Genomic DNA, 27,902 nt, shown 5'->3' on the forward strand with positions numbered 1-27,902 from the left:
CACATTTACTGTACAGTCTCATCTCTACAGAAATCTTCCATGACATCGGTGATGACATTCTGTGTCAGGCTTTCAAGAGCAGCTGTGATTACCTTTTGATATTGATCAGCTTTAATATTGCAGATATATTGTAGCTTTCATCAATATAATTGTCTGCATCATTTCCAATCTCCCATAAAAATTTTTGTAACTATATATATATATACACAGTTGAAGTCGGAAGTTTACGTACACTTAGGTTGGAGTCATTAAAACTTGTTTTTCAACCACTCCACAAATTTCTTGTTAACAAACTATAGTTTTGGCAAGTTGGTTAGGACATCTACTTTATGCATGACACAAGTCATTTTTCCAACAATTGTTTACAGATGGCATGGCTTTAGAAGCTTCTGTTAGGCTAATTGACATCATTTGAGTGAATTGGAGGTGTACCTGTGGATGTATTTCAAGGCCTACCTTCAAACTCAGCGCCTCTTTGCTTGACATCATGGGAAAATCAAAAGAAATCTGCCAAGACCTCAGAAAAAAAAGTCATCCTTGGGAGCAATTTCCAAATGCCTGAAGGTATCACGTTCATCTGTACAAACAATACTACGCAAGTTTAAACACCATGGGTCCACGCAGTCATCATACCGCTCAGGAAGGAGACGCGTTCTGTCTCCTAGAGATGAACGTACTTTGGTGAAAAAGTGCAAATCAATCCCAGAACAACAGCAAAGGACCTTGTGAGATGCTGGAGGAAATAGTTACAAAAGTATCTATATCCACAGTAAAAACGAGTCCGATATCGACATCACCTGTAATTCCACTCAGCAAGGAAGAAGACACTGCTCCAAAACCGCCATTAAAAAAATCCAGACTACAGTTTGCAACTGCACATGGGGACAAAGATCGTACTTTTTGGAGAAATGACCTCTGGTCTGATGAAACAAAAATATAACTGTTTGACCATAATGACCATCATTAAGTTTGGAGGAAAAAGGTGGATGCCTGCAAGCCGGAGAACACCATCCCAACCGTGAAGCACGGGGGTGGCAGCATCATGTTGTGGGGGTGCTTTGCTGTAGGAGGGACTGGTGAACTTCACAAAATAGATGGCATCATGAGGCAGGAAAATGACGTGGATATATTGAAGCAACATCTCAAGACATCAGTCAGGAAGTTAAAGCTTGACCTCAATCCTATGAAAAATGTGTGGGCAGAACTGAAAAAGTGTGTGCGAACAAGGAGGCCTTACAAACCTGACTCAGTTACACCAGCTCTGTCAGTTTAAATGTTTTTGGCTAAGGTGTATGTAAACTTCCGACTTCAACTGTATGTGTGTGTGTGTGTGTGTGTGTGTGTGTGTGTGTGTGTGTGTGTGTGTGTGTGTGTGTGTGTGTGTGTGTGTATATGTATATATTTACATATACAGTACCAATCAAAGTTTTGGACACACATACTCATTCAAGGGTTTTTCTTTATTTGTGCTATTTTCTACATTGTACAATAATAGTGAAGACATCAAATCTATGTAGTAACCAAGAAAGTGTTAAACAAATCCAAATATATTTTAGATTCTTTTGGAGGCCAGGTCATCTGATGCATCACTCCATCCATCTCCTTCTTGGTCAAATAGCCCTTACACAGCCTTGAGGTGTGTTGGGTCATTGTCCTGTTGAAAAACAAATGATAGTCCCACTAAGTGCAAACCAGATGGGATGGTGTATCGCTGCAGAATGCTGTGGTAGTCATGCTGGTGGTAGCCAAGTGTGCTTTTGAATTCTAAATAAATCACAGACAGAGTCACCAGCAACACACCATCACACCTCCTCTTCCATGCTTCACGGTTGGAACCACACATGCGGAGATCATCCGTTCACCTGCTCTGTGTCTCACAAAGACACGGCGGTTGGAACCAAAAATCTCAAATTTGGACTCATCAGACCAAAGGACAGATCTCCACCGGTCTAATGTCCATTGCTCGTGTTTCTTTGCCCAAGCAAGTCTCTTCTTCTTATTGGTGTCTTTTAGTAATGGTTTCTTTGCAGCAATTCGACCATGAAGACCTGATTCGCACATTCTCTTCTGAACATTTGATGTTGAGATGTGTCTCTGTGAAGCATTTCTTTGGGCTGCATTTTCTGAGGCTGGTAACTCGAATTAACTCATTCTCTGTAGCAGAGGTAACTCTGGGTCTTCCTTTCCTGTGGTGGTCCTCATGACAGCCAGTTTCAGTGCTTGATGGTTTTTGTGACTGCACTTGAAGAAATTCTTGAAATGTCTGACCTTCATGTCTTAAAGTAATGATGGACTGTCGTGTCTCTTTGCTTATTTAAACTGTTCTTGCCATAATATGGACTTGGTCTTTTACCAAATAGGGCCATCTTCTGTATACCATCCCTACCTTGTCACAACACAACTGATTGGCTCAAACAAAAAGAAATAACATAAATGAACTTTTAACAAAGAACACCTGTTAATTGAAATGCATTCCAGGTGAATAACTCATGAAGCTTGGTTGAGTGAATAACAAGCATGTGCAAAGTTGAAGTACAGTATCTCAAATATATTTTGATTTGTTTAACACTTTTTTTGGTTACTACATGATTCTATATGTGTTATTTCATAGTTTTAAAAAGAAAAACCCTTGAATGAGTAGGTGTGTCCAAACTTTTGACTGGTTCTGTATATACAGTCCATTCAAAAGTATTCTGAACCCTTGACTTTTTCCACAATTTGTTACGTTAGTCTTATTCTGAAATGGATCAAAAAAATAAGACAAAGTTTGTAGAATTGTTAGCATATTTATTAGAAGTAAAAAACAGAAATACCTTATTTACATAAGCTTACAGACCCTTCACTATGAAACTCAAGCTTGATTGGAGTCCACCTGTGGTAAATTAAATTGAATGGACATGATTTGGAAAGGCACACACCTGTCTATTTAAGGTCCCACAGTTGACAGTGCATGTCAGAGCAAAAACCAAGACATGAGGTCAAAGGAATTGTCCGTAGAGCTCCGAGACAGGATTGTGTCGAGGCACAGATTTGGGGAAGGGTATCAAAAAATGTCTGCGGCATTGAAGGTCCCCAAGAACAAAGTGTCCTCCATAAATCTTAAATGGAAGAAGTTTGGAACCACCAAGACTCTTCCTAGAGCTGGCCGCCTGGCCAAACTGAGCAATCGGGGGAGAAGGGCCTTGGTCAGGGACCTGACCAAAAACCTGATGGTCACTCTGACAGAGCTGCGGAGTTCCTCTGTGGAGATGGGAGAACCTTCCAGAAGGACAACCATCTCTGCAGCACTCCACCAATCAGGTATTTTTCGTAGAGTGGCCAGATGGAAGCCACTCTTCAGTAAAAGGCACATGACAGCCTGCTCCGAGTTTGCCAAAAGGCATCTAAAGAACTCTCAGACCATGAGAAACAAGATTCTCTGGTCTGATGAAACCAAGATTAAACTCTTTGGCCTGAATGCCGAGCATCACGTCTGGAGGAAACCTGGCACCATACCTACGGTAAAGCATGGTGGTGGCAGCATCAAGCTGTGGGGATGTTTTTCAGTGGCAGGGACTGGGAGACTAGTCAGGATCGAGGAAAAGATGAACAGAGCAAAGTACATCGAGATCCTTGATGAAAACCTGGTCAGGACCTGAGACTGGGGCGAAGGTTTACCTTCCAATAGGACAACGACCCTAAGCACACAGCCAAGACAACACAGGAGTGGCTTCAGAGCAAGTCTCTGAATGTCCTTGAGTAGCCCAGCCAGAGCCCGGACTTGAATGCGGTCGAACATCTCTGTAGAGGCCTGAAAATAGTTGTGCAGCGACACTCCCCATCTAACCTGACAGAACTTGAAAAGAATGAGAGAAACTCCCCAAATACAAGTGTGCCAAGCTTGTAGCGTCATACCCAAAAAGACTCGCTGTAATCACTGCCAACGGTGCTTCAACAAAGTACTGAGTAAAGGGTTTGAATACTTATGCAAATGTGAGATTTCAGTTTGGGATTTTTTATAAATTTGCAAAAATGTCTAAACAGTTTTTGCTTCGTCATTAAGGGGTATTGTGTGTAGATTGCTAAAACAAAGCAATTTAATAAGGCTGTAACGTAACAAATGTAGAAAAAGTCAAGGGGTCTGAATACTTTCCGAAATGCACTGTATATTAAAAATCCTGCGTATCTTAATTCCCATAATTAACAAATAATATGCGTAATAATGTAGACTGTTCATGCAAAGGATTATTACCTATAACCAGGATTGCCATTACAAAAATTATATTTTTGGTAAGCAAGTATTATTTTACCACACATTTATTATGATTCATCCTATATTGTCCCTAACATCATTACCCCCTAGCAACAGATGTGGAATACATACACACACACATTCATACACACACACTCAACCCCTTTTCCCCATAAACTACCATAAGCTCAGACGCTCGACAGGTGTTTCATCCCTGAGCCCAACTCAAGAAAGGACTTGTTTTACGAATGCATATACAGTTGCAGCTGTTTGAGAAGACATGCAACATTTTGCAAAAAATATAAAAATTAGGAGATTTCATTAACTTGTTAAGTCCTAGTTGATGGAGATCAGATACACATGGAGATCAGACCCTTCCTCTGAAACACACACACACGCTGGTCTCCCATTGTGACCAATTTCCAAGCAACTCTGTGCAGTCAGACCTTTTGATTATTTTGTGCTACCAGGGCCACAATAATATGCCCCCTCCCCATGGGTTAGTGCAGCTCTTCATGCCAGCGCTGCCACTACCTGGGTGGGGGCACCCCACCGGAATCCCCATCGGCTAGGTAAAAGGTCGTCAAGGTTCAAATTAGCAGCTTTGAGAATTTCCTTGCATATTATCCTCTCCCATCAGGGGGCTTTGGCTTTGCAGGACCAACCCTGCCAGGCAGGCTCAGAATCTTGAGAGGCCGGTGCTGCTTTAGTAGGTGTCTGTGTGATGAACTTGGTTCTTCTTGAAGGCTGGTGATAATATCCATTCCATGATGAGCAGGTGAAGAAGAAATGCTGTGTTTCATATTCAATATATTTCAGTCAACGCACATTTACTTAGGGTTTTATTTAATATGTTAAACTGAAGTGTTACAGATTCCGTGATACAAAGGTAAAGATCATTTTTGATTGAGCCGACATATGCAGCATTTACCGTGAATGCAGTCTCTGCTAATGCGGGAACATAGCCTTTAAATTTCAAGCACGCTGTACAGCTGAACTTCCCCAATGCGGATTGAATAGAGCCCTGGAAGTCTACCAATAAAATATTATCATTAATTATATTGGAGTGTCTGTTGAACATGATCTATTCTCATATTATTTACCCATCATTAGTGTTCAGAGACAATTAGTGAAATACTTTGATAAAAATAAATCATAGAACGAAACATACTCCTGCAATAACACAAGTAAAAATATTTAATTGACTTTAATGTTTGTCAAAAGCTATTTTCCACACTCCGTTCCAATGAATGGCCTTGACATCACTGATCCATCCCTAACCAGTGTATGACCATCACTACCTCCATCTCCCCTGGCAACAGAGTCATTATCACATTACAGTGGCAATCTCGGCAGAGGCGTCTATCTGAACCATGTAAATACAATTAATAGACCTGTCAGCCTGAGGTGTTCAATGTGTGAACAAACATGGCTCTTTGAAATGTTATTGGTATACCCAAACTGTGCCATGGTAACAAGCGGATCGATTAATATGTTTATTTACAAATAATGGGCATCAATCAACTGTCACCATTGCTTTAAATGAAAATGTTAGTTCTATGCATTTTAGTTCTATGGTTGAAAACACCAATCTTGGTGCATAGTGGTTTCATCAACACAAGAGGGTGACATTGTCTAGGGAAATGATATGCTGATCTGGGTTCAGTCAAAGGACAGTGAGTGAATGACAGGCCTGTGTCTAGATATTACCAGACAGACCTGGGTGCAGTGAGGGCCATTCTGCAGTGGATTTGTACTGCAGAGAATTTGCCTATAAGTACATGGACTACTTTGTGCTTAGCTTTACGTGCAGCCTGATAGCCATTATTCTTAAATTATTGCTCTAGAAATAAAGAAGAAACATCCTTACACAAAAGTACAACATCAAAAAATAACAACGTTAATTCCTTCTTTGCATATTTTAGACTTCACTTTGATTTTGGCAACACATTTTGGCAGTCAACACTGAGTTACATTACATTCAGAAAAATAATTGGTCTCAAAAAAGAAGCTGAGAATTCAGTAAAGCAATGTTTTGATTATTGCCCTCCGAGTGGAATTCTGACCTCAAAACAGAACTCTAGCATCAAAAACATCCCAAACAAAATGGATGGCCTAGAGAGACATTTGGAGGCCCATAACATGGTTTTCTACTCTCTGACAGAAGGCCCTACTGCTTCCCGTAGGGACCTTGCAGCTCAACACTTCATACATGAAGCACCAAACACCAGAAACAACAACAACAAACCAGTGTCTAGTAGTCCTCCTAGATCTGTGGAAAACAAAAAACTAACAGTAAGGCACTTCAATGTAAATCATTCTGCTAGGTGCTTCTTACTAATCATTACAACATATTATATGACCAGCCTAATGTGTCTAATGTCTTCTGGGTAAAACAGGCACAACTGTAATCATTGCATAGTTCCACAGACTTGAGGATGCACTGTAACCATGTTCTCAATACAGTGGTGTAATGTACAGTAGATACAGTGCCTTGCGAAAGTATTCGGCCCCCTTGAACTTTGCGACCTTTTGCCACATTTCAGGCTTCAAACATAAAGATATAAAACTGTATTTTTTGTGAAGAATCAACAACAAGTGGGACACAATCATGAAGTGGAACGACATTTATTGGATATTTCAAACTTTTTTAACAAATCAAAAACTGAAAAATTGGACGTGCAAAATTATTTAGCCCCCTTAAGTTAAAACTTTGTAGCGCCACCTTTTGCTGTGATTACAGCTGTAAGTCGCTTGGGGTATGTCTATCAGTTTTGCACATCGAGAGACTGAAATTTCTTCCCATTCCTCCTTGCAAAACAGCTCGAGCTCAGTGAGGTTGGATGGAGAGCATTTGTGAACAGCAGTTTTCAGTTCTTTCCACAGATTCTCGATTGGATTCAGGTCTGGACTTTGACTTGGCCATTCTAACACCTGGATATGTTTATTTTTGAACCATTCCATTGTAGATTTTGCTTTATGTTTTGGATCATTGTCTTATTGGAAGACAAATCTCCATCCCAGTCTCAGGCCTTTTGCAGACTCCATCAGGTTTTCTTCCAGAATGGTCCTGTATTTGGCTCCATCCATCTTCCCATCAATTTTAACCATCTTCCCTGTCCCTGCTGAAGAAAAGCAGGCTCAAACCATGATGCTGCCACCACCATGTTTGACAGTGGGGATGGTGTGTTCAGCTGTGTTGCTTTTACGCCAAACATAACGTTTTGCATTGTTGCCAAAAAGTTCAATTTTGGTTTCATCTGACCAGAGCACCTTCTTCCACATGTTTGGTGTGTCTCCCAGGTGGCTTGTGGCAAACTTTAAACGACACTTTTTATGGATATCTTTAAAAAATGGCTTTCTTCTTGCCACTCTTCCATAAAGGCCAGATTTGTGCAATATACGACTGATTGTTGTCCTATGGACAGAGTCTCCCACCTCAGCTGTAGATCTCTGCAGTTCATCCAGAGTGATCATGGGCCTCTTGGCTGCATCTCTGATCAGTCTTCTCCTTGTATGAGCTGAAAGTTTAGAGGGACGGCCAGGTCTTGGTAGATTTGCAGTGGTCTGATACTCCTTCCATTTCAATACCATCGCTTGCACAGTGCTCCTTGGGATGTTTAAAGCTTGGGAAATCTTACTGTATCCAAATCCGGCTTTAAACTTCTTCACAACAGTATCTCGGACCTGCCTGGTGTGTTCCTTGTTCTTCATGATGCTCTCTGCGCTTTTAACGGACCTCTGAGACTATCACAGTGCAGGTGCATTTATACGGAGACTTGATTACACACAGGTGGATTGTATTTATCATCATTAGTCATTTAGGTCAACATTGGATCATTCAGAGATCCTCACTGAACTTCTGGAGAGAGTTTGCTGCACTGAAAGTAAAGGGGCTGAATAATTTTGCACGCCTAATTTTTCAGTTTTTGATTTGTTAAAAAAGTTTGAAATATCCAATAAATGTTGTTCCACTTCATGATTGTGTCCCACTTGTTGTTGATTCTTCACAAAAAAATAAAGTTTTATATCTTTATGTTTGAAGCCTGAAATGTGGCAAAAGGTCGCAAAGTTCAAGGGGGCCGAATACTTTCGCAAGGCACTGTAGTTATTATCAAAGGCATATTTGAGTACTTTCCTACAGTTGTTAAAAAGTAGAAATATACATTAACAGTACAGCTTATAGTTTTAACTACAATCAATCATTTGAAAAACCTAAATATAATCATTAGTAAATATATATTTAAATCAATTTATGGACGTCATTCCAGTGTTTAAACAATTTTCTACATGTACATCTCCTTATATTCCTAGCAATATAAACATTCACATCATTGACAAAAAAATATCCTGAATATCTCTTAAACACGAAATGGATGGACAGGCAAATCCTAATAAGTGTACAAAAAAATTAAATAAAAATAGAAAATGGACAAGTTAAAAACAAAATGTATTTTTCTTCCTTAGAGATCCACTTCTTAGTGAGTATTTGCTGCAATACATTTCAATCTTATTGCCATAAATATCATCATAAACCAAATGTGCCTGTATGGAAATCAATGTTGCATTTCTACCAATATTGATAGACTGACATTATGTTCTGTGCTATATGTGAAATGTTTACAAATCTCCTGACTAAGACGTTATCTCATTCAAGTTCAAAAGCACAAAAGTAATGCACAAACAAAAGTAATCAAAATAATGTATTATCGTTTCTGTCATATTGCGCTGAATAGACATGCTATAAAGGAAGTAGTGTGACTGTGTAACACACCAACAATATATTAAACCACAATTTTTAGTTTTCACTTCGAGGGAATTGCATTTTTTCTTTTATTTAAAGCAATAAGCTTATCAATCAGGGTTTTATAACTATTATAAGCCTGCCCTATACCATGATGACCTTACACAGGTACAGTATGTGTGAGATGTCGCTCCCTGACTCATTGTCATAACAGTATTGATAAAATCAGAGCATGATCTATTAAAACAAACTATTAAAAAGTAATTTATAATCAATACACAAGAGAAACTGAACTAAATTCAGTTTGACGGCTTTCAGAACCCAATGATACCATATAATAAACAAAAAAAACAAAACAATGAAAAATGTAAAATGTGTAAACACCTGAAAACAAACTAACTAACTAACCAGCAGTTGGCTGAAGTTAGCTACTGACGGGAGACGTCTGAGGAGGCCTCAACACAACACAACATAGAACAGGTTGAAGGGGTGGAGATAAAGATGCAGGTGAGTGGAGTGGGCAGCAGTGAGTGCTAACAGCTCTGGTCGTTCTCTTCCATGCTTTTGCTGCCTGAGCAGCTGCTGTCCTTAGAAGCTCTGGGCGAGACAGAGGAAAGCAGGGGGTCTCCCCCTCCCACAGGGGACAAGTTGTCATCCATCAGGATGTCCATCAAGGCCCCCTTAGGATGACTGCCGTAAGGCCCCATGTCACCTGAGACTCCCCTGTGGCCCTTGGTGTAGGGAGATGCTCCATTGTTGAGCTCCAAGATGGTGTACTGAACCTGGTCTGGAGTGCAGGCTGGGTGGTGTTGGTGCTGGGGGTGGACATGGTACAGATCCTGGTGGCAGTCTCCCAGGGCTGGCTCCTGCTTGATGCCTCGGACTGAGAGCTCAGCTGAGCAGAGGGCAGATGTGTCTGTGGTCAGACCATGGGCACGAGCTTGCATCTCCAACTCCTGAACCCCATCAAGGGAGGGAGAAAGAGAAAGGAAAGAGAGTGTTATCAACATTGTCTGTCTGCATGCTGCATATCTGATACCATCCAGAATATAGAAGAGCCTCATCTCAATTCAATCCTACTTTGATTGGCTAATACAGTATGTGACATTTTGAAGGCATGGCTAGTTGCTCCTTATCTCTCCCAGTGCCCCACGGCCTACCATGCTGTACCTGTATCCGCAGCATCAGGTGTCTATTGGCATGCTCCAGCTTCTTCTGCCTGTTCTCCAGCTCTTTGGCCCTCTGCTGCTCCCTCTGTAGCTTCCTGATGTAATCCACTGACGCCTTGAGAATGGTGCCTTTGTTCCATCGCATATCCCTGAGGACCAGAGAGGGGCGCGGCAGGCCAGCAAGGTTTTATCAGCCTGAACTGTTAGCATTCTGGAGTACACTGACAACGTTCTAACTCACACAATTCTCAAGGGTATGGATGCACTGAAAATAAACTGAGGCATTGATCTATAATTATCGTAAACTCTAGCCTAGGGTCAATGTCTGACCCATGATATATACAGTGGGGTCCGGAATTATTGGAACCTTTTGATAGAGATGAGCAAAAAAGACTGTATAAAATAAATAATACAAATACTGAGCTATGTTGTATGCTTAAAAAATGAAAAATGATATTATTTTATACTAATAGAATTTCTCAGAGAAAGAGATATTATTTAACAAGTAATAAAAAAAAAAGCTAAAAGATAGAGGTCAGCATTATTGGACCCCCTGTTTTCAATACTCCAGTACCCTCCCTTTGGAAGGATAACAATACTGAGCCTTTTTATAAAATGTTTTATGAGATTGGAGAACACTTTGGGAGAGATCTTTCCAGATCCTCGAAGGTCAAACCCGTGACCAAATACCTCTATTTTCATGTCATCTGACCATAGCACCGCCTGGAGTTTGCTAAACATCATTGGCACTTGGTTTGGAACCAGTGCTATGGTCAGATGACACGAAAATAGAGGTCTTTGGCCAGACACACCAGCGGTGGGTTTGGCCTTAGAAAGAACAATGCATATGTAGTAAAATACCTCATCACTACTGTAAAATATGGTGGTGGATCGTTGATGTTATGGGGCTATTTTGCTTCCACTGGTCCTGGGGTCCGTGTTAAGGTCAACGGCATTATGAACTTTGCCAAGTACCAGGACATGTTAGCCAAAAACCTGGTTGCCTCTGCCAGAGGCTGAAACTTGGCCGCAAGTGAATATTCCAGCAAGTAAACATCAAAAACCACAAAGAAAAAAACTAAATCAACATTTTGCAATGGCCATCTCAGATCCATATTGAAAACCTGTGGTTTGAATTGAAGAGGGCAATCAATTAGCGCAGACAAAATATATCAAGGATCTGGAAAGATTCTGTATGGAGGAATGGTCTAAGATCCCTCCTAGTGTGTTCCCCAATCTCATAAAACATTTTAGAAAAAGGCTCATTGTCAATATCCTTACAAGGGGAGGGGTCGGCAGGTAGCCTAGTGGTTAGAGCTTTGGGCCAGTAACCGAAAGGTTGCTGGATTGAATCCCCGAGCTGACAAGTTAAAAATCTGTTGTTCTGCCCCTGAGCAAGGCAGTTAACCCACTGTTCTCCGGGCACCGAAGACGTGGATGTCGATTATGGCAGCTCTGATTCAGAGTGGTTGGGTTAAATGCGGAAGACACATTTCAGTTGAATGTATTCAGGTGTATAACTGAATCCCTTTCCCTTACTGGAGCAATGAAAACAGGGGATCCAATCATTTTGACCCATATCTTTTTGAGATTTGTTTTAATTACTTGTTACACTAAATCTCGGTCTCTGAGCAATAGTATTATTATTAAATAATATAATTGTTCTAATTTTTGGAGTATACAATATAGCTCAGTATTTGTATTACTGATTTTCTGTTATTTTTTTGCTCATCTTTATTAAGGGATCCAATAATTCCAGACTGCGCTGTATCTGGTAGAAAGACCTCAAATCCAAGTAAACATACGCAACTTACGGATCATTTGATTTTGGAATCATGGTCCCCAATTCTTTGATCCGGTCGTTGATGTTAAACCTCCGTCTTCTCTCAACTACAGGAAATAGGACGAGAAGAGAACAATAAGAAACAATCAATGCAAAATGTAATAATGAAAAGGTAATATCACCGCATATCTAAACAACCCACATGATATTACTAGATAGCTGATAATTACCGTATAGCAAAACTCACTCAAATTATGGTTATCCTTCTTCTGTCGTTCCTTTGCCATTGCCCTGACCTCTGCTTCTGAAACAAAGCAGTTAGCATTAGGAATGGACAATGACTACAGATGTGGGATCTTCATTTGATAACCCTGTTGCAGGAGAACAATGCAGGAAATGTAAAACTTGTAGTGTATTTGAGGTTTAAAATGTGTAATTTCCACTTTGAAATTTCAGATTTTATTTTACCTTATGAAAAATGTATCAACCCCTACAAAAACGTCCATTAATTATAATCCATATAATAATTCACATTTCTTGTTGCTGCAGGATTATTTTCAAACTGGATCAGTTTAAGATCCTTCATCTGTAGGACAATGGCAAAACATTGATGTTGACACACAACAAAACAGTTATGCCAGAAATGTTTAGTTAGTTTCGGGAAGAAAATAAATGAAACTGTGCTGAGCACATTATAGGCTAGGCAATATGCACCCGTGTAACCTAACTCAAACTCACAGTTAGCTAAAGTAAATATGAATATGACTATGCAGACATACCTACAGGAAACCCTTCAGGCCTGTGATAGTTCTCAAACTTGCTACACGATCCAGACTTGTCCAGCATGTGCATGATGGCCGGAGATTGGGAAACTATTTGGCACATAAAATGTTCAATGCATTTCACTTTATTTTTAATGACAAAATAACAAAGTTTACAATAATCAAAAACAATATCAATGCAAAGCACATGCATAACATTTCCCTGACCCTTTCAAACATATTGCTCAGTCACAAAGGTCTGGAGAGTATGTTTGAATCTGGATGTTTTCCATGTAATGGGGTCATGCTCACCTGAGTATTCCCTTTTGATGTTGGGCAGGTTGGCAGGGCAGGAGTTGATGGCCAGGCCTGGATGGGGCATGCTCTGGTTACCATAAATGTCCAAGAGGTTAGTGTTGACAGCGATCTGATGAGAAAAGATAACCACAGACAATAGTAATGTTAGCAGGGTCAAATATACCTGGCACATGTGGTGCTTGACACATGAGTAGTTAACCCTTTAAAAATGTGTTTGCACAATGATCTGGAAGCAAACATTTGCTGTATTCGTAGACACATCTACTATGAATTGTCATATAGGCCTCCACCGGATAGGTGCAGTGAGATGTGTTGCTCTACAGGGTCAGCCATAGTAGTACTGCGCCCCTGGAGCAAATTAGGGTTAAGTGCCTTGCTCAAGGGCACATAGACAGATTTCCCCTTGTCAGCTCAGGTATTCAAACCAGCAGCCTTTCGGTTACTGGCCTCATGCAAGCAGACAGTAAATTAAGGCAATCATACCGTATTGGCCATCTGAAGCCCTGGGTCCATTAATCCAAGGATATCGTCGTTATAACTCGATTCCAGACTAATTATGTCATCAATGACATCATCCATCTATAATAAAAAAACTAAAATTGAATTTGAGATAACATATTTTCTAACAGACAGTGATTCAGTTGAGGGTTAATCAACAGAAGATCACATTTCCTTATCAATGAATATGTATTATCCAACTCCATGGTGTTACTACCATTCATTACTGAAATACACATGGCTTTGAAGTAGAAGTAATCGAAAATTGGCAGATATTATGGTGTGAAAAGCACACTGAATTTACACACACTGCATTGTAGCTCGGCATCTATGGCCATGTTACGTTTTGTGTTACCTCTTTCTCACAGTTGATGTTGAGGGTGAGTAAGGCCATGGGGCTGTTGGGGGCACTGTTTCCCGGCCCCAGAGCCAAGCCCTTGTGGTCAGAGGACTGGTTGGGGCAGGGCAGGGAGCCAAGCTTGCCCAGGTAGCGCTTCACCTGCTGCTGCTGGGCCTGCTGGATGTGGTACTTGGTGGGGTTCTCCAGGTGAGTCTGCACCTGGAGGAGGTAGGGAGAGATGGAGTGAAAGAGGGAGAGACATAAGTGAGAGTCAGAATCCTCAAACGCTGTTATGATGGGTTGATAATCATTGGTCATGTTGTAATTGTGCTGTGCACTCAAGAAACAGCTCTCATATCTCACTGAATATTATCTCACTAAATAAGCAAGAAACAGCTTTGAAAATGTTTCCATACATTTATAATAATAAAGAGAACTGGATTACTAATTAATATGAAAATAAAATACCTGTCAGCTCAACTAGTGATAGAGTCCTTGACTTGACCAGAGAAAGTCAAGTATGAATTGAAATGTTAGAAAGTATCAATATTACTAGCAAATCCCAAAGCAGTAAGCCGTAAGCTTATCTTTTCATTTATATTTTTTCTGTGCTATCTCTTGATAGCTAAATAATCCCTAGATATAAATACATGTATTCACAATTCATGTCACACGTTCCATCTGAATAAATGTTATGTTTATCTTACCATACCCCAAAAGAAAAGGGGGGGAAAATAAAATATATTTCAAACAGCATAATACTGGACCTACTTGATAATGGTGGTATTCAAGCATCCCCAACATCTCCAGCACAATTTATATTCCAACTACAAATAAGAGATGCTTAAAACCTAATTATATTCCCTTTCAAAGTCTATGCAAGACCAGAGAGGCTGTCTTCCTCTTTCATCCGCTGCTTTCAACACTGATAATACAGAGAGGAACACCTCTAGTTCAGCTTATAAAAGGCATTAGCTACACATGTTAATAAGTCTAAGTGAGACACAATGAACCTTTTTTAAGATTGTGATGCTTTATGTAAAATATGAATTTATGCCTTTATGGTGCTAGTTTGACGTCAGAGTGGGAGTCTAACAAAGAGGCTCTTTCTACAACCAAGACCAGGTCACCCTGTCTACTGAAACTTGCCCCAGGCCAGATAACTTCTCATCTCCTCTTTAACCACATGCATGGCTGTTGCACACTGGCTGGTTACTCTGCTATTTTTGGATGATAGGCTCACTGAGCTAAAACTATTCTTGTAAACTACATGCTTCATAATGTAGTCAAATATATACTGTATTGTTTTGTTTGTCTAAACATCTTCATTGAAACAAAAAATCCATAAAATGATTACGTTGCTAAAGGGAGGCTACTTTATTCATTCTTTACTCAACCCTGTCAGAAAGCAGATTGTAATAAGATGTTTCTAAACATGAGATTTCAGCTACCTGTAACATTATCTCTAATATGAAGTTATTCCTGAATCCTAACAGGACAGTACATCACTGCATTCAAGGGTTCCAACAACAGCAAAGATAACCAACTGATAAATTACCAATTATAAACCAGTAATGGGAGAGAATTCCGTTTAGAATCGGTTGTACTGAAGCATGTGTGTTTATCCAACACGTGTGTAAATTGACTGTAGCCATGCCTGGACAAACTCAGAATGACAGTTGATTTCACTGGTGAGGTGGTTAATGAGCTCAGGATAACCAAGTGTGGATGACAGAGTCTGGTTATTTGGAAAGGCTTGAGGCAGATGGAGCTCCTCACAACCCCATTCACCTCCTGAACTCTTGGCTCAACAACGCTGCAACAGAACCAGACGGTCCCTCCCCCGGGCCCTTATTGGCTGAGGTTATTTAACCTTGCAAATAGTATCTACAGTAACAACTGACACCACACTAGCATCAATAGAGAATATCATACACTGTTCTACTATAACATGGTAATAAGCATTTACTGGTAGGCCTATTTGTTTTATGCAACAAAAATTAAAAAGGTAATTCAATAGATGTGTATTGCTCAATGTAAATTGGCATTCCCTATTTCTAGTCATTCCATAAGGAATGTATCCTAACTGGCAGGTCTATTAATAGCTCTCTGAGGTATTTTGGGAATCCCCCTGGGGAGAGTTGAAAGTTATTTCAGGCATGTTGGCCGTGTGATAACTGAAGGGGTCAAAGTTGGGAATGCATCCTGACCAATTAGGCAATAAATGTCCTTTAAATGCACTGTTCGTCAACAATGAGAGGTGGAGGAATTGTGTAGAATTAGAGGCATCCTAAACAAAGCGAACCGTTCAAATAATATTTTTTAAATGTCAGAGAGGTGTGAGCAATCCCTGATTTGTATCTATATAGTGTTCATGTGCTGTAAATGGGACACCAAATAATCATCCAACAATCCTAGACACGCAATTAGCTTCTGAGCTGTAATTGAGGAGTAAGTACTAGTTGCACTGTTTGTGTATATGGGTGTTTGATTATTCATTTAAAAATTTGTAAATAATTAGCATGTATGTTTTCTTAGAAAGCGCCACATGCTGAACAATCTGATAACAAGTCTCTTAACGTCTTAATATGCAATTAACGCTACTATTACTACTAATATGACTGCCACATGCACGACCTCCGACAGTAATAATACATTTCATAATTGTACAGTGCTGTGGAAAGGCAAATGTTGCTGCAAATCTGACATATGGAAAACACAAGTTTAGAATCCATTGACACAATATGTGTTCTGTACATTTCAGAGTTGTACATCTTTCTACTTTCTCACACCAGTCCGACATCCATTTCTATCAGAGAATACCAAGGCATACTTCCAGCCAATCTGCCTCAGTATTTTCTTGACCTGGTCAAATTCCTTCTGCTAATATTGAACATGGAAGGTGTGTAAATACTGCTAGTGTTATGATGAATTGCTTTGAATCGATAGCGACATCTATTTACCAGGGTGTTATTGAGACAACAGAACAAGATCAGCAATTATTTGTTATTTTTTACATTGATTGATTGACATTTAAATTGAAATAATAACATGGATTATAACACTGGATTACCTCAATATAGTGAGCCAAGAAGCACACAAAAAATCTATACTACTTGTACATGATATAAAATAAGCATTAGAATTGGCCAGAATACAGAATGCAGGCTTTGTCGAATTGATTTCACTCAATACAGATTGAACTTTATGCCTCTAGTAACTGAACTAGAAGTTCTTCCAAACCACACTACATGTTCTTTGCCTTACGGTTCTCATTTGGTGTTTATAACTTCCATGAGAGAAACGCTAGTAACTAGTGTGAAGTCAGAAGATACATGGCTTGAATTTAGTCTTAGCTCAAACTTGATTAATGGGACATTCATAGGATAAAAGAAACAATAAATAATCTGACTTCCAAAATAAGACAGGCCAACACAGTCCTGAGGTAACAAGCAACTCCTCCTCAATAAAGTCAATTATTTTTTTTTAGCTAGGTTTTTTTAGCCCATTGATTTTGTTGTAATGTTTTAGTCACTCCAATATCACATGAATACACAATATCCAATGCTGAGTAAAAAGTTTCGGAACCCCTGATCTAATCCATGAGAGTAAACCTAATGCAATTTTTCCTGATCTATTAATTTCATTATATTATGAAATCTTACAATGTCTAATGTCTCAAAGGTTCAATAATTGTATTTGATGAATTTCTCAAGTTTAACTAAACTGTTTCTTTGTGGCTAAACCAAAGTGACCATCTGTAAACTAGTAAATATGAAAATTACAGTATGTGACACCCATGGATAATTACAGATGTAGGATCTTAAATTGATCACTCCTTTGTTTCTGATAATTTTCCTGAACAGCAGGAAATACAAACTTGTTGTGTTTGAGGTTTAAAAATGCTTCTAAAGTTTGTAATTTGCACTTTAAAATGTCAGACTTGATTTGCCCTAATGAAAAATGTATCAATCCCTACAAAAAATGTCCATTAATTATAACCCACATTATAATTCAAATTTCTTGTTGCTGCAGGATTATTTTCCTGCTGTAGCAAGCTGGCTCAAATTAAGATCCTACATCCGTACATAATGTTTAATTAATGCATACTTTTGATGCAGCATGATCCAAAAAACACATCCTGTCATTTTCAGAGCTGAATACTATGCACAGTGGAATGAGGAGGAAGGGAAGCGCTACTAAGGTACACAATAGAAGATTTTGGTAGATAGAAGGTGCTCTTTGGTAAAAGGGGTAAATTGGTCATCAAAAAAAAAGGAGGACCAAGGCACTTTTCATATAATTGATAAAAATGCCTTTATTAGTATGGCATGTTCAATAGAAACAAAGTTTTTTTTAAACCGACGCGTTTCGGCTGCATGGCCTTCGTCAGGGAGTAAAAAAACAACAAACAAAAAAAGGAATACAAGGTCCTCTTTTAAACAACTTATCAATTAGCCCTAATTGGAAGAGTGAGTGGTTACACAATTGATTGGACACACCTAGTAAGCAATACTATACACATTGAAATACTGTAGCTATGTTATCATAAAAATACAAGTCCAAACTAGAAGTATCAGAACACTAAAAGGTAGTTCTAACCTTAAATATGACTGGGAGAAGGGTCAAGAATAAGAAAGCTAAATATTCCATAGTACACTAGAACACAGCAAAACATGAACAACAACAGTCTAACCATAGCTGAGGGCAATTGAGCAAAATGTCCACTAGATGACAGCAAATGGACCCATCACGACCCTACAGGAAGGGTGAGAAATCCATATCTTTATTTAAACCAGGGTATTTGGTGTCCTGTAGTTTGTAAATCCAAAAACTTTCCCTTTGGTTTAACTGTTTAAGACGGTCCCCTTTTCTAATAGAGGCCGGAATATGATCAATACCCATAGCTTGTAGGGAGTCAGGGTTGCCATGGTGTAGGGACTTGTAGTGCCTTGCCATGGGGTAGTCTTCATTACCTGTATGGTATGGTATTACCTGTATGGTAATTACCTGTACCAGTATGGCGTACTTGTGTTCCGCTATTATATGAAGAGTGCCTTGGTCCTCCTTTCTTTTTGATGACTATGCACAGTGCTTTATTCTTCTCATAATACTGTCACGACTTCCGCCGAAGTCGGTTCCTCTCCTTGTTCAGGCGGCGTTCGGCGGTCGACGTCGCCGGTCTTCTAGCCATCACCGATCCACCTTTCATTTTCCATTTGTTTTGTCTTGTCTTCCGGCACACCTGGTTCACATCTCCTACTAATTAACATGTGTATTTAACCCTCTGTTCCCTCCATGTCTGTGTGGGGTATTGTTTATTGTTAGGGTTGGCACGCTTCCGGCTGGTTTGCGCCGGGTTTTGTTTTACCCGTGCTTTGTGGCAGCCGGTACTTTATACTTGGGTTCTGTACTTTTGCTGCCTCACTTGTTCTGTGGGCATTTGTTTTGTGACGCGGTTGCGTTCTGTATTATGATTGCCTTAGTAAAGTACTTTGTCCATTCATCTCTCCTCTCCTGCGCCTGACTTCCATGCACCAGCTACACCCACCGCTGACAAATACACTAAATTCCTTTTCACTAAATCTAGAAATCATGTTGAACTCTTTTAGGAAATGATCCTAAATAAATTTCAAAGCTAGTGTTTTTTTCCCCTTATGCCATGGAATGAAAGCAGTGGGGCTAATTACGAGCATTCTTTGCTGAATTAGAGTTAGGGTGTGTGGTAAGACTGCTTGCCTTTGTCCTGATCCCCAAACTGATCCCGTACATATTTCTCCAAAGGTCAGTGGTCACTTGGTTAATTAAGGGCCGAATCTGTCTTTAGACAAACTCATCTGAGCTTAATGTTTTCACCTTTAAGGTCCAGCAGCCCCGCCTGGTACCCCTAAGCTAATTTTGTGTAGCTTTGCGTGTGGACTGTGCTAATCTAGTCACAGACAGGCGAGCAGGTAAACCCTGCTCTACAGTGCTTAGTGCTAGACAGGAACAGGCCTTTAATTTGGGGGAATTTCAGTCAATGAAGAATGCCCGTAAGCTCCAAACCTGAATCACAGAAATGTCTTCCAGCTTGTCGTATTGTACTCTTTTATGGGGTTATCCTAAACCTTTCAAAGAGCTAACGATTTTACAGAGTATAGGATAAGTAATGTTTATGCTGTATGTGGAGGGCACTGGTTTCAATGGTTGGACCCATGCCACACATGTTCAGTATGATGACAAGAGGGGGGCACTATTTATACTACTATCCTACTACTTTATACTATATGGAATGGAATTTTACATAATGTAATTAAGACTTTAACTTAAAACATTTTTTCCACATTTTGTTACATTACAGCCTTATTCTAAAATTGATTAAATAAAACATGTTCCTCATGAATCTACACACAATTATTTTTTTGCACAGGTGCATCCTGTTTCCATTAATCATCCTTGAGATGGTTCTACAACTTGATTGGAGTCCACCTGTGGTACATTTAATTGATTGGACATGGTTTGGAAAGGCACACACCTGTCTATATGAGGTCCCACAGTTGACAGAGCATGTCAGAGCAAAAACCAAGACATGAGGTCGAAGGAATTGTCCGCAGAGCTCCGAGACTGGACTGTGTCAAGGCACAGGTCTGGGGTAGGGTATCAAAAATGTTCTGCAGCATTGAAGGTCCCCAAGAACACAGTGGCCTCTATCATTCTTAAATGGAAGAAGTTTGGAATCACCAAGACTCTTTCTAGAGCTGGCCGCCTCGCCAAACTGAGCAATCGGGGGAGAAGGGCCTTGGTCAGCAAGGTGACCAAGAACCCGAAGGTCACTCTGACAGAGCTCCAGAGTTCCTCTGTGGAGATGGTTGTCCTTCTGGAAGGTTATCCCATCTCTGCAACACTCCACCAATCAGGCCTTTTTGGTAGAGTGGCAAGACGGAAGCCACTCCTCAGAAAAAGGCACATGACAGCCCGCTTGGAGTTTGCCAAAAGGCACCTAAAGACTCTCAGACCATGAGAAACAAGATTCTCTGGTCTGATGAAACCAAGATTAAACTATTTGTTCTGAATGCCAAGCGTCACGTCTGGCGTACTTCCGGCGCCGACAGAGATGGCCGCCTCGCTTCGCGTTCCTAGGAAACTATGCAGTTTTTTGTTTTTTTACGTGTTATTTCTTACATTAGTACCCCAGGTCATCTTAGGTTTCATTACATACAGTCGAGAAGAACTACTGAATATAAGATCAGCATCAACTCACCATCAGTACGACCAAGAATATGTTTTTCGCGACGCGGATCCTGTGTTCTGCCTTACAAACAGGACAACGGAGTGGATCCTATGCAGCGACCCAAAAAAACGACTCCGAAAGAGAGGGAAACGAGGCGGTCTTCTGGTCAGACTCCGGAGACGGGCACAGCGCGCACCACTCCCTAGCATTCTTCTTGCCAATGTCCAGTCTCTTGACAACAAGGTTGATGAAATCCGAGCAAGGGTAGCATTCCAGAGGGACATCAGAGACTGTAACGTCCTTTGCTTCACTGAAACATGGCTCACTGGAGAGACGCTATCCGAAGCGGTGCAGCCAACGGGTTTCTCCACACATCGCGCAGACAGAAACAAACATCTTTCTGGTAAGAAGAGGGGAGGGGGCGTATGCCTCATGGCCAACGTGACATGGTGTGATGAAAGAAACATACAGGAACTCAAATCCTTCTGTTCACCTGATTTAGAATTCCTCACAATCAAATGTAGACTGCATTATCTACCAAGAGAATTCTCTTCGATTATAATCACAGCCGTATATATCCCCCCCCAAGCAGACACATCGATGGCTCTGAACGAACTTTATTTAACTCTCTGCAAACTGGAAACAATTTATCCGGAGGCTGCATTCATTGTAGCTGGGGATTTTAACAAGGCTAATCTGAAAACAAGACTCCCCAAATTTTATCAGCATATCGATTGCGCAACCAGGGGAGGAAAGACCTTGGACCATTGTTACTCTAACTTCCGCGACGCATATAAGGCCCTGCCCCGCCCCCCTTTCGGAAAAGCTGACCACGACTCCATTTTGTTGATCCCTGCCTACAGACAGAAACTAAAACAAGAGGCTCCCACGCTGAGGTCTGTCCAACGCTGGTCCGACCAAGCTGACTCCACACTCCAAGACTGCTTCCATCACGTGGACTGGGAGATGTTTCGTATTGCGTCAGATAACAACATTGACGAATACGCTGATTCGGTGTGCGAGTTCATTAGAACGTGCGTTGAAGATGTCGTTCCCATAGCAACGATTAAAACATTCCCTAACCAGAAACCGTGGATTGATGGCAGCATTCGTGTGAAACTGAAAGCGCGAACCACTGCTTTTAATCAGGGCAAGGTGTCTGGTAACATGACCGAATACAAACAGTGCAGCTATTCCCTCCGCAAGGCTATCAAACAAGCTAAGCGCCAGTACAGAGACAAAGTAGAATCTCAATTCAACGGCTCAGACACAAGAGGCATGTGGCAGGGTCTACAGTCAATCACGGACTACAGGAAGAAATCCAGCCCAGTCACGGACCAGGATGTCTTGCTCCCAGGCAGACTAAATAACTTTTTTGCCCGCTTTGAGGACAATACAGTGCCACTGACACGGCCTGCAACGAAAACATGCGGTCTCTCCTTCACTGCAGCCGAGGTGAGTAAGACATTTAAACGTGTTAACCCTCGCAAGGCTGCAGGCCCAGATGGCATCCCCAGCCGCGCCCTCAGAGCATGCGCAGACCAGCTGGCCGGTGTGTTTACGGACATATTCAATCAATCCCTATACCAGTCTGCTGTTCCCACATGCTTCAAGAGGGCCACCATTGTTCCTGTTCCCAAGAAAGCTAAGGTAACTGAGCTAAATGACTACCGCCCCGTAGCACTCACATCCGTCATCATGAAGTGCTTTGAGAGACTAGTCAAGGACCATATCACCTCCACCCTACCTGACACCCTAGACCCACTCCAATTTGCTTACCGCCCAAATAGGTCCACAGACGATGCAATCTCAACCACACTGCACACTGCCCTAACCCATCTGGACAAGAGGAATACCTATGTGAGAATGCTGTTCATCGACTACAGCTCGGCATTCAACACCATAGTACCCTCCAAGCTCGTCATCAAGCTCGAGACCCTGGGTCTCGACCCCGCCCTGTGCAACTGGGTACTGGACTTCCTGACGGGCCGCCCCCAGGTGGTGAGGGTAGGCAACAACATCTCCTCCCCGCTGATCCTCAACACTGGGGCCCCACAAGGGTGCGTTCTGAGCCCTCTCCTGTACTCCCTGTTCACCCACGACTGCGTGGCCACGCACGCCTCCAACTCAATCATCAAGTTTGCGGACGACACAACAGTGGTAGGCTTGATTACCAACAACGATGAGACGGCCTACAGGGAGGAGGTGAGGGCCCTCGGAGTGTGGTGTCAGGAAAATAACCTCACACTCAACGTCAACAAAACTAAGGAGATGATTGTGGACTTCAGGAAACAGCAGAGGGAACACCCCCCTATCCACATCGATGGAACAGTAGTGGAGAGGGTAGCAAGTTTTAAGTTCCTCGGCATACACATCACAGACAAACTGAATTGGTCCACTCACACAGACAGCATCGTGAAGAAGGCGCAGCAGCGCCTCTTCAACCTCAGGAGGCTGAAGAAATTCGGCTTGTCACCAAAAGCACTCACAAACTTCTACAGATGCACAATCGAGAGCATCCTGGCGGGCTGTATCACCGCCTGGTATGGCAACTGCACCGCCCTCAACCGTAAGGCTCTCCAGAGGGTAGTGAGGTCTGCACAACGCATCACCGGGGGCAAACTACCTGCCCTCCAGGACACCTACACCACCCGATGTCACAGGAAGGCCATAAAGATCATCAAGGACATCAACCACCCGAGCCACTGCCTGTTCACCCCGCTATCATCCAGAAGGCGAGGTCAGTACAGGTGCATCAAAGCTGGGACCGAGAGACTGAAAAACAGCTTCTATCTCAAGGCCATCAGACTGTTAAACAGCCACCACTAACACTGAGTGGCTGCTGCCAACACACTGACACTGACTCAACTCCAGCCACTTTAATAATGGGAATTGATGGGAAATGATGTCAATATATCACTAGCCACTTTAAACAATGCTACCTTATATAAATGTTACTTACCCTACATTATTCATCTCATATGCATACGTATATACTGTACTCTATATCATCGACGGTATCCTTATGTAATACATGTATCACTAGCCACTTTATACTATACTATGCCACTTTGTTTACATACTCATCTCATTTGTACATACTGTACCCGATACCATCTACTGTATCTTGCCTATGCTGCTCTGTACCATCACTCATTCATATATCCTTATGTACATATTCTTTATCCCCTTACACTGTGTACAAGACAGTAGTTTTGGAATTGTTAGTTAGATTACTTGTTATCACTGCATTGTCGGAACTAGAAGCACAAGCATTTCGCTACACTCGCATTAACATCTGCTAACCATGTGTATGTGACAAATAAAATTTGATTTGATTTGATTTGATTGGAGGAAACCTGTCACAGCATCATGCTGTGGAGATGTTTTTCAGCGGCAGGGACTGGGAGACTAGTCAGGATCGAGGGAAAGATGATGGAGCAGAGTACAGAGAGATCCTTGATGAAAACCTGCTCCAGAGTGCTTAGGACCTCAGACTGGGGCGAAGGTTCGCCTTCCAACAGGACAACGACCCTAAGCACACAGCCGAGACAACGCAGGAGTGGCTTCGGGACAAGTCTCTTAATGTCCTTGAGTGGGCCAGACTTGAATCCGATTGAACATCTCTGGGGAGACCTGAAAATAGCTGTGCAGCAATGCTCCCCATCCAACCTGACAGAGATTGAGAGGATCTGCAGAGACAAATGGGAGAAACTCCCCAAATACAGGTGTGCCAAGCTTATAGCTTCATACCCAATAAGACTAGAGGTTGTCATCGCTGCCAACGGTGCTTCAATAAAGTACTGAGTAAAGGGTCTCTATACTTATGTAAATGTAATATTTCAGTGTATTATTTGTATTAAATTTGTAACAATTTCTAAAAAAGTGTTTTTGCTTTATCATTATGGGGTATTGGTGTAGATTGATGAGAGATTAAATTAATTTTTTATTTTTAGAATAAGCCTGTAATGTACTGTATCAAAGTGTGGGAAAAGTAAAGGCGTCTGAATACTTTCCCGAATGCACTGTAAATATATAATCTGTGTCATATTTCCACAAAAGCTATCAATCAATACTATATTAAACCTATTTGCTATAATGAAATATTACATTGATATAGAATACTTGCACACATACAACCTACTTTGCCATCTGGACTACCCAGATGGCAAATTCCTACCAGCGTAAACTTCAATCACAACAATCACACGAATTGCAGTAAAACATGGACTAGGGCTTTTCTACTGCTAAATTACTACAATACTTTTAGTAAATCTGCAGTGAATCTATATGTTCAGAGGGTTCAGAAATAAACAAGTCCTAAAGCAGTCATAATCAGAATTATAAATGACTCAGTCTCGCCTGATCTCCTTAAAATTAGGTTGTGCCCCAGAAAAGTGTGAAAATGTAAAAAAGAATGCATACATTGTAAAAACATATCCTCGCTGTTTTCTGAATGGGTGGCAGTATGCTCTTAAGAAATGCTTGTCAGGCAGTTCATGCTATGAAACTACCACGTCCTGTATCATTGTGTCATAAAACGGTATCATTGTGTTATTATCTTTATTGTTATGATTCATATTCTCATAATTTTCTTAAGAAATGAAAACATTCAATTTTTTCCAATGATAACAATCAATGAGAATGGTGCAGTGACAATGTTCGAGACAACAGGAAAATTGTCATATTCAAAGGAAAACGCAAAGGAGAAATATCTATCCAGTCATGCTTTAGATACAGTGAGGGGAAAAAAGTATTTGATCCCCTGCTGATTTTGTACGTTTGCCCACTGACAAAGAAATGATCAGTCTATAATTTTAATGGTACGTTTATTTGAACAGTGAGAGACAGAATATCAACAAAAAAATCCAGGAAAACGCATGTCAAAAATGTTATCAATTGATTTGCATTTTAATGAAGTATTTGACCCCCTCTCAATCAGAAAGATTTCTGGCTCCCAGGTGTCTTTTATACAGGTAACAAGCTGAGATTAGGAGCACACTCTTAAAGGGAGTGCTCCTAGTCTCAGCTTGTTACCTGTATAAAAGACACCTGTCCACAGAAGCAATCAATCAATCAGATTCCAAACTCTCCACCATGGCCAAGACCAAAGAGCTCTCCAAGGATGTCAGGGACAAGATTGTAGACCTACACAAGGCTGGCATGGGCTACAAGACCATCGCCAAGCAGCTTGGCGAGAAGGTGACAACAGTTGGTGCCATTGTTTGCAAATGGAAGAAACACAAAAGAGCCGATCTCCTTCGGCCTGGGGCTCCATGCAAGATCTCACCTCGTGGAGTTGCAATGATCATGAGAACGGTGAGGAATCAGCCCATAACTACACGGGAGGATCTTGTCAATGATCTCAAGGCAGCTGGGACCATAGTCACCAAGAAAACAATAGGTAACACACTACGCCGTGAAGCACTGAAATCCTGCAGCGCCCGCAAGGTCCCCCTGCTCAAGAAAGCACATATTCATGCCCGTCTGAAGTTTGCCAATGAACATCTGAATGATTCATAGGACAACTGGGTGAAAGTGTTGTGGTCAGATGAGACCAAAATTGAGCTCTTTGGCATCAACTCAACTCGCCGTGTTTGGAGGAGGAGGAATGCTGCCTATGACCCCAAGAACACCATCCCCACTGTCAAACTTGGAGGTGGAAACATTATGCTTTGGGAGTGTTTTTCTGCTAAGGGGACAGGACAACTTCACGGCATCAAAGGGACGATGGATGGGGCCATGTACCGTCAAATCTTTGGCGAGAACCTCCTTCCCTCAGCCAGGGCATTGAAAATGGGTCGTGGATGGTTATTCCAGCATGACAATGACCCAAAACACACGGCCAAGGCAACAAAGGAGTGGCTCAAGAAGAAGCACATTAAGGTCCTGGAGTGGCCTAGCCAGTCTCCTGACCTTAATCCCATAGAAAATCTGTGGAGGGAGCTGAAGGTTCGAGTTGCCAAACATCAGCCTCAAAACCTTAATGACTTGGAGAAGATCTGAAAAGAGGAGTGGGACAAAATCCCTCCTGAGATGTGTGCAAATCTGGTGGCCAACTACAAGAAAAAGAAAGGGTTTTGCCACCAAGTACTAAGTCATGTTTTGCAGAGGGGTCAAATACTTATTTCCCTCATAAAAATGCAAATCAATTTCTAACATTTTTGACATGCGTTTCTCTGGATTTTGTTGTTGTTATTCTGTCTCTCACTGTTCAAATAAACCTACCATTAAAATGATAGACTGATCATTTTTTTGTCAGTGGGCAAACATACAAAATCATCAGGGGATCAAATACTTTTTTCCCTCACTGTATGAAGTTTTGGATACACTTCAACATTTAATCTTGACCTTTTTTTATATAATTTTTTATATTTAGTTATTCTTTTTCTAAAGAAGGACAAACAAATGTAAAGGATTTTTTTAAAACTTACCAAATGGTCTTTGTTTTTCTGGATGTACTATAGTATAGTAGTGTGTTGTGGTAGTTATCAATCTGTCTCCCCTAGCTTTCAGAAAATTTACAACAGTCTCTAGTCAGCCAGAGCAGATTAACAATGAATCAAAGCTATGAAAAGATATGAATGTAGCTCAGCAAATAGGATTAAAGATGGCTAAATCCAAATGGATGGAAGCACAGCATGCATTAAAGAGGAATTCTCTCAGGAAATTCTCTCATATTTTAAAACACTTCTCACCTCCACGTGTTTTACACCGTATCATAGTAAACCGTGCTTGCTCTACTGTCCAGAAGTTGCCCATATAGAGTCATCCAACCCACAGTAACTTCTTAAAACAACATCTGAGTGTGAATGCCTGCATCTAGAGGTGATAGTGAGACCTCTGGA

General features: G+C 41.1%; 1 protein-coding gene across 4 annotated transcripts in view; it reads right to left on the minus strand.

Moving 5' to 3' along the window:
* Positions 1-8,225: 8,225 nt before the first annotated feature.
* The window catches only part of LOC110532443 (microphthalmia-associated transcription factor), a 34,319-nt gene continuing 14,642 nt past the window's right edge, over positions 8,226-27,902 (minus strand). For 2 of the 4 annotated variants that reach the window (XM_021616350.2, XM_036988434.1), the window contains exons 3-10: positions 13,860-14,063; positions 13,490-13,585; positions 13,001-13,115; positions 12,707-12,799; positions 12,175-12,231; positions 11,959-12,034; positions 10,146-10,293; positions 8,226-9,931 (exon numbers count right to left, since the gene is read on the minus strand). In XM_021616350.2, the coding sequence (XP_021472025.2) occupies positions 9,509-9,931; positions 10,146-10,293; positions 11,959-12,034; positions 12,175-12,231; positions 12,707-12,799; positions 13,001-13,115; positions 13,490-13,585; positions 13,860-14,063 (1,212 nt within the window). In that variant the 3' untranslated portion in view covers positions 8,226-9,508. Of the gene's footprint in view, positions 9,932-10,135; positions 10,294-11,958; positions 12,035-12,174; positions 12,232-12,706; positions 12,800-13,000; positions 13,116-13,489; positions 13,586-13,859; positions 14,064-27,902 lie in introns of all 4 variants that reach the window. The other 2 variants (XM_021616351.2, XM_036988435.1) reach the window with 2 other exon arrangements.

This window comes from Oncorhynchus mykiss, chromosome 9 (genome assembly GCF_013265735.2).
Source record: "Oncorhynchus mykiss isolate Arlee chromosome 9, USDA_OmykA_1.1, whole genome shotgun sequence".
Lineage (NCBI taxonomy): Eukaryota > Metazoa > Chordata > Actinopteri > Salmoniformes > Salmonidae > Oncorhynchus > Oncorhynchus mykiss.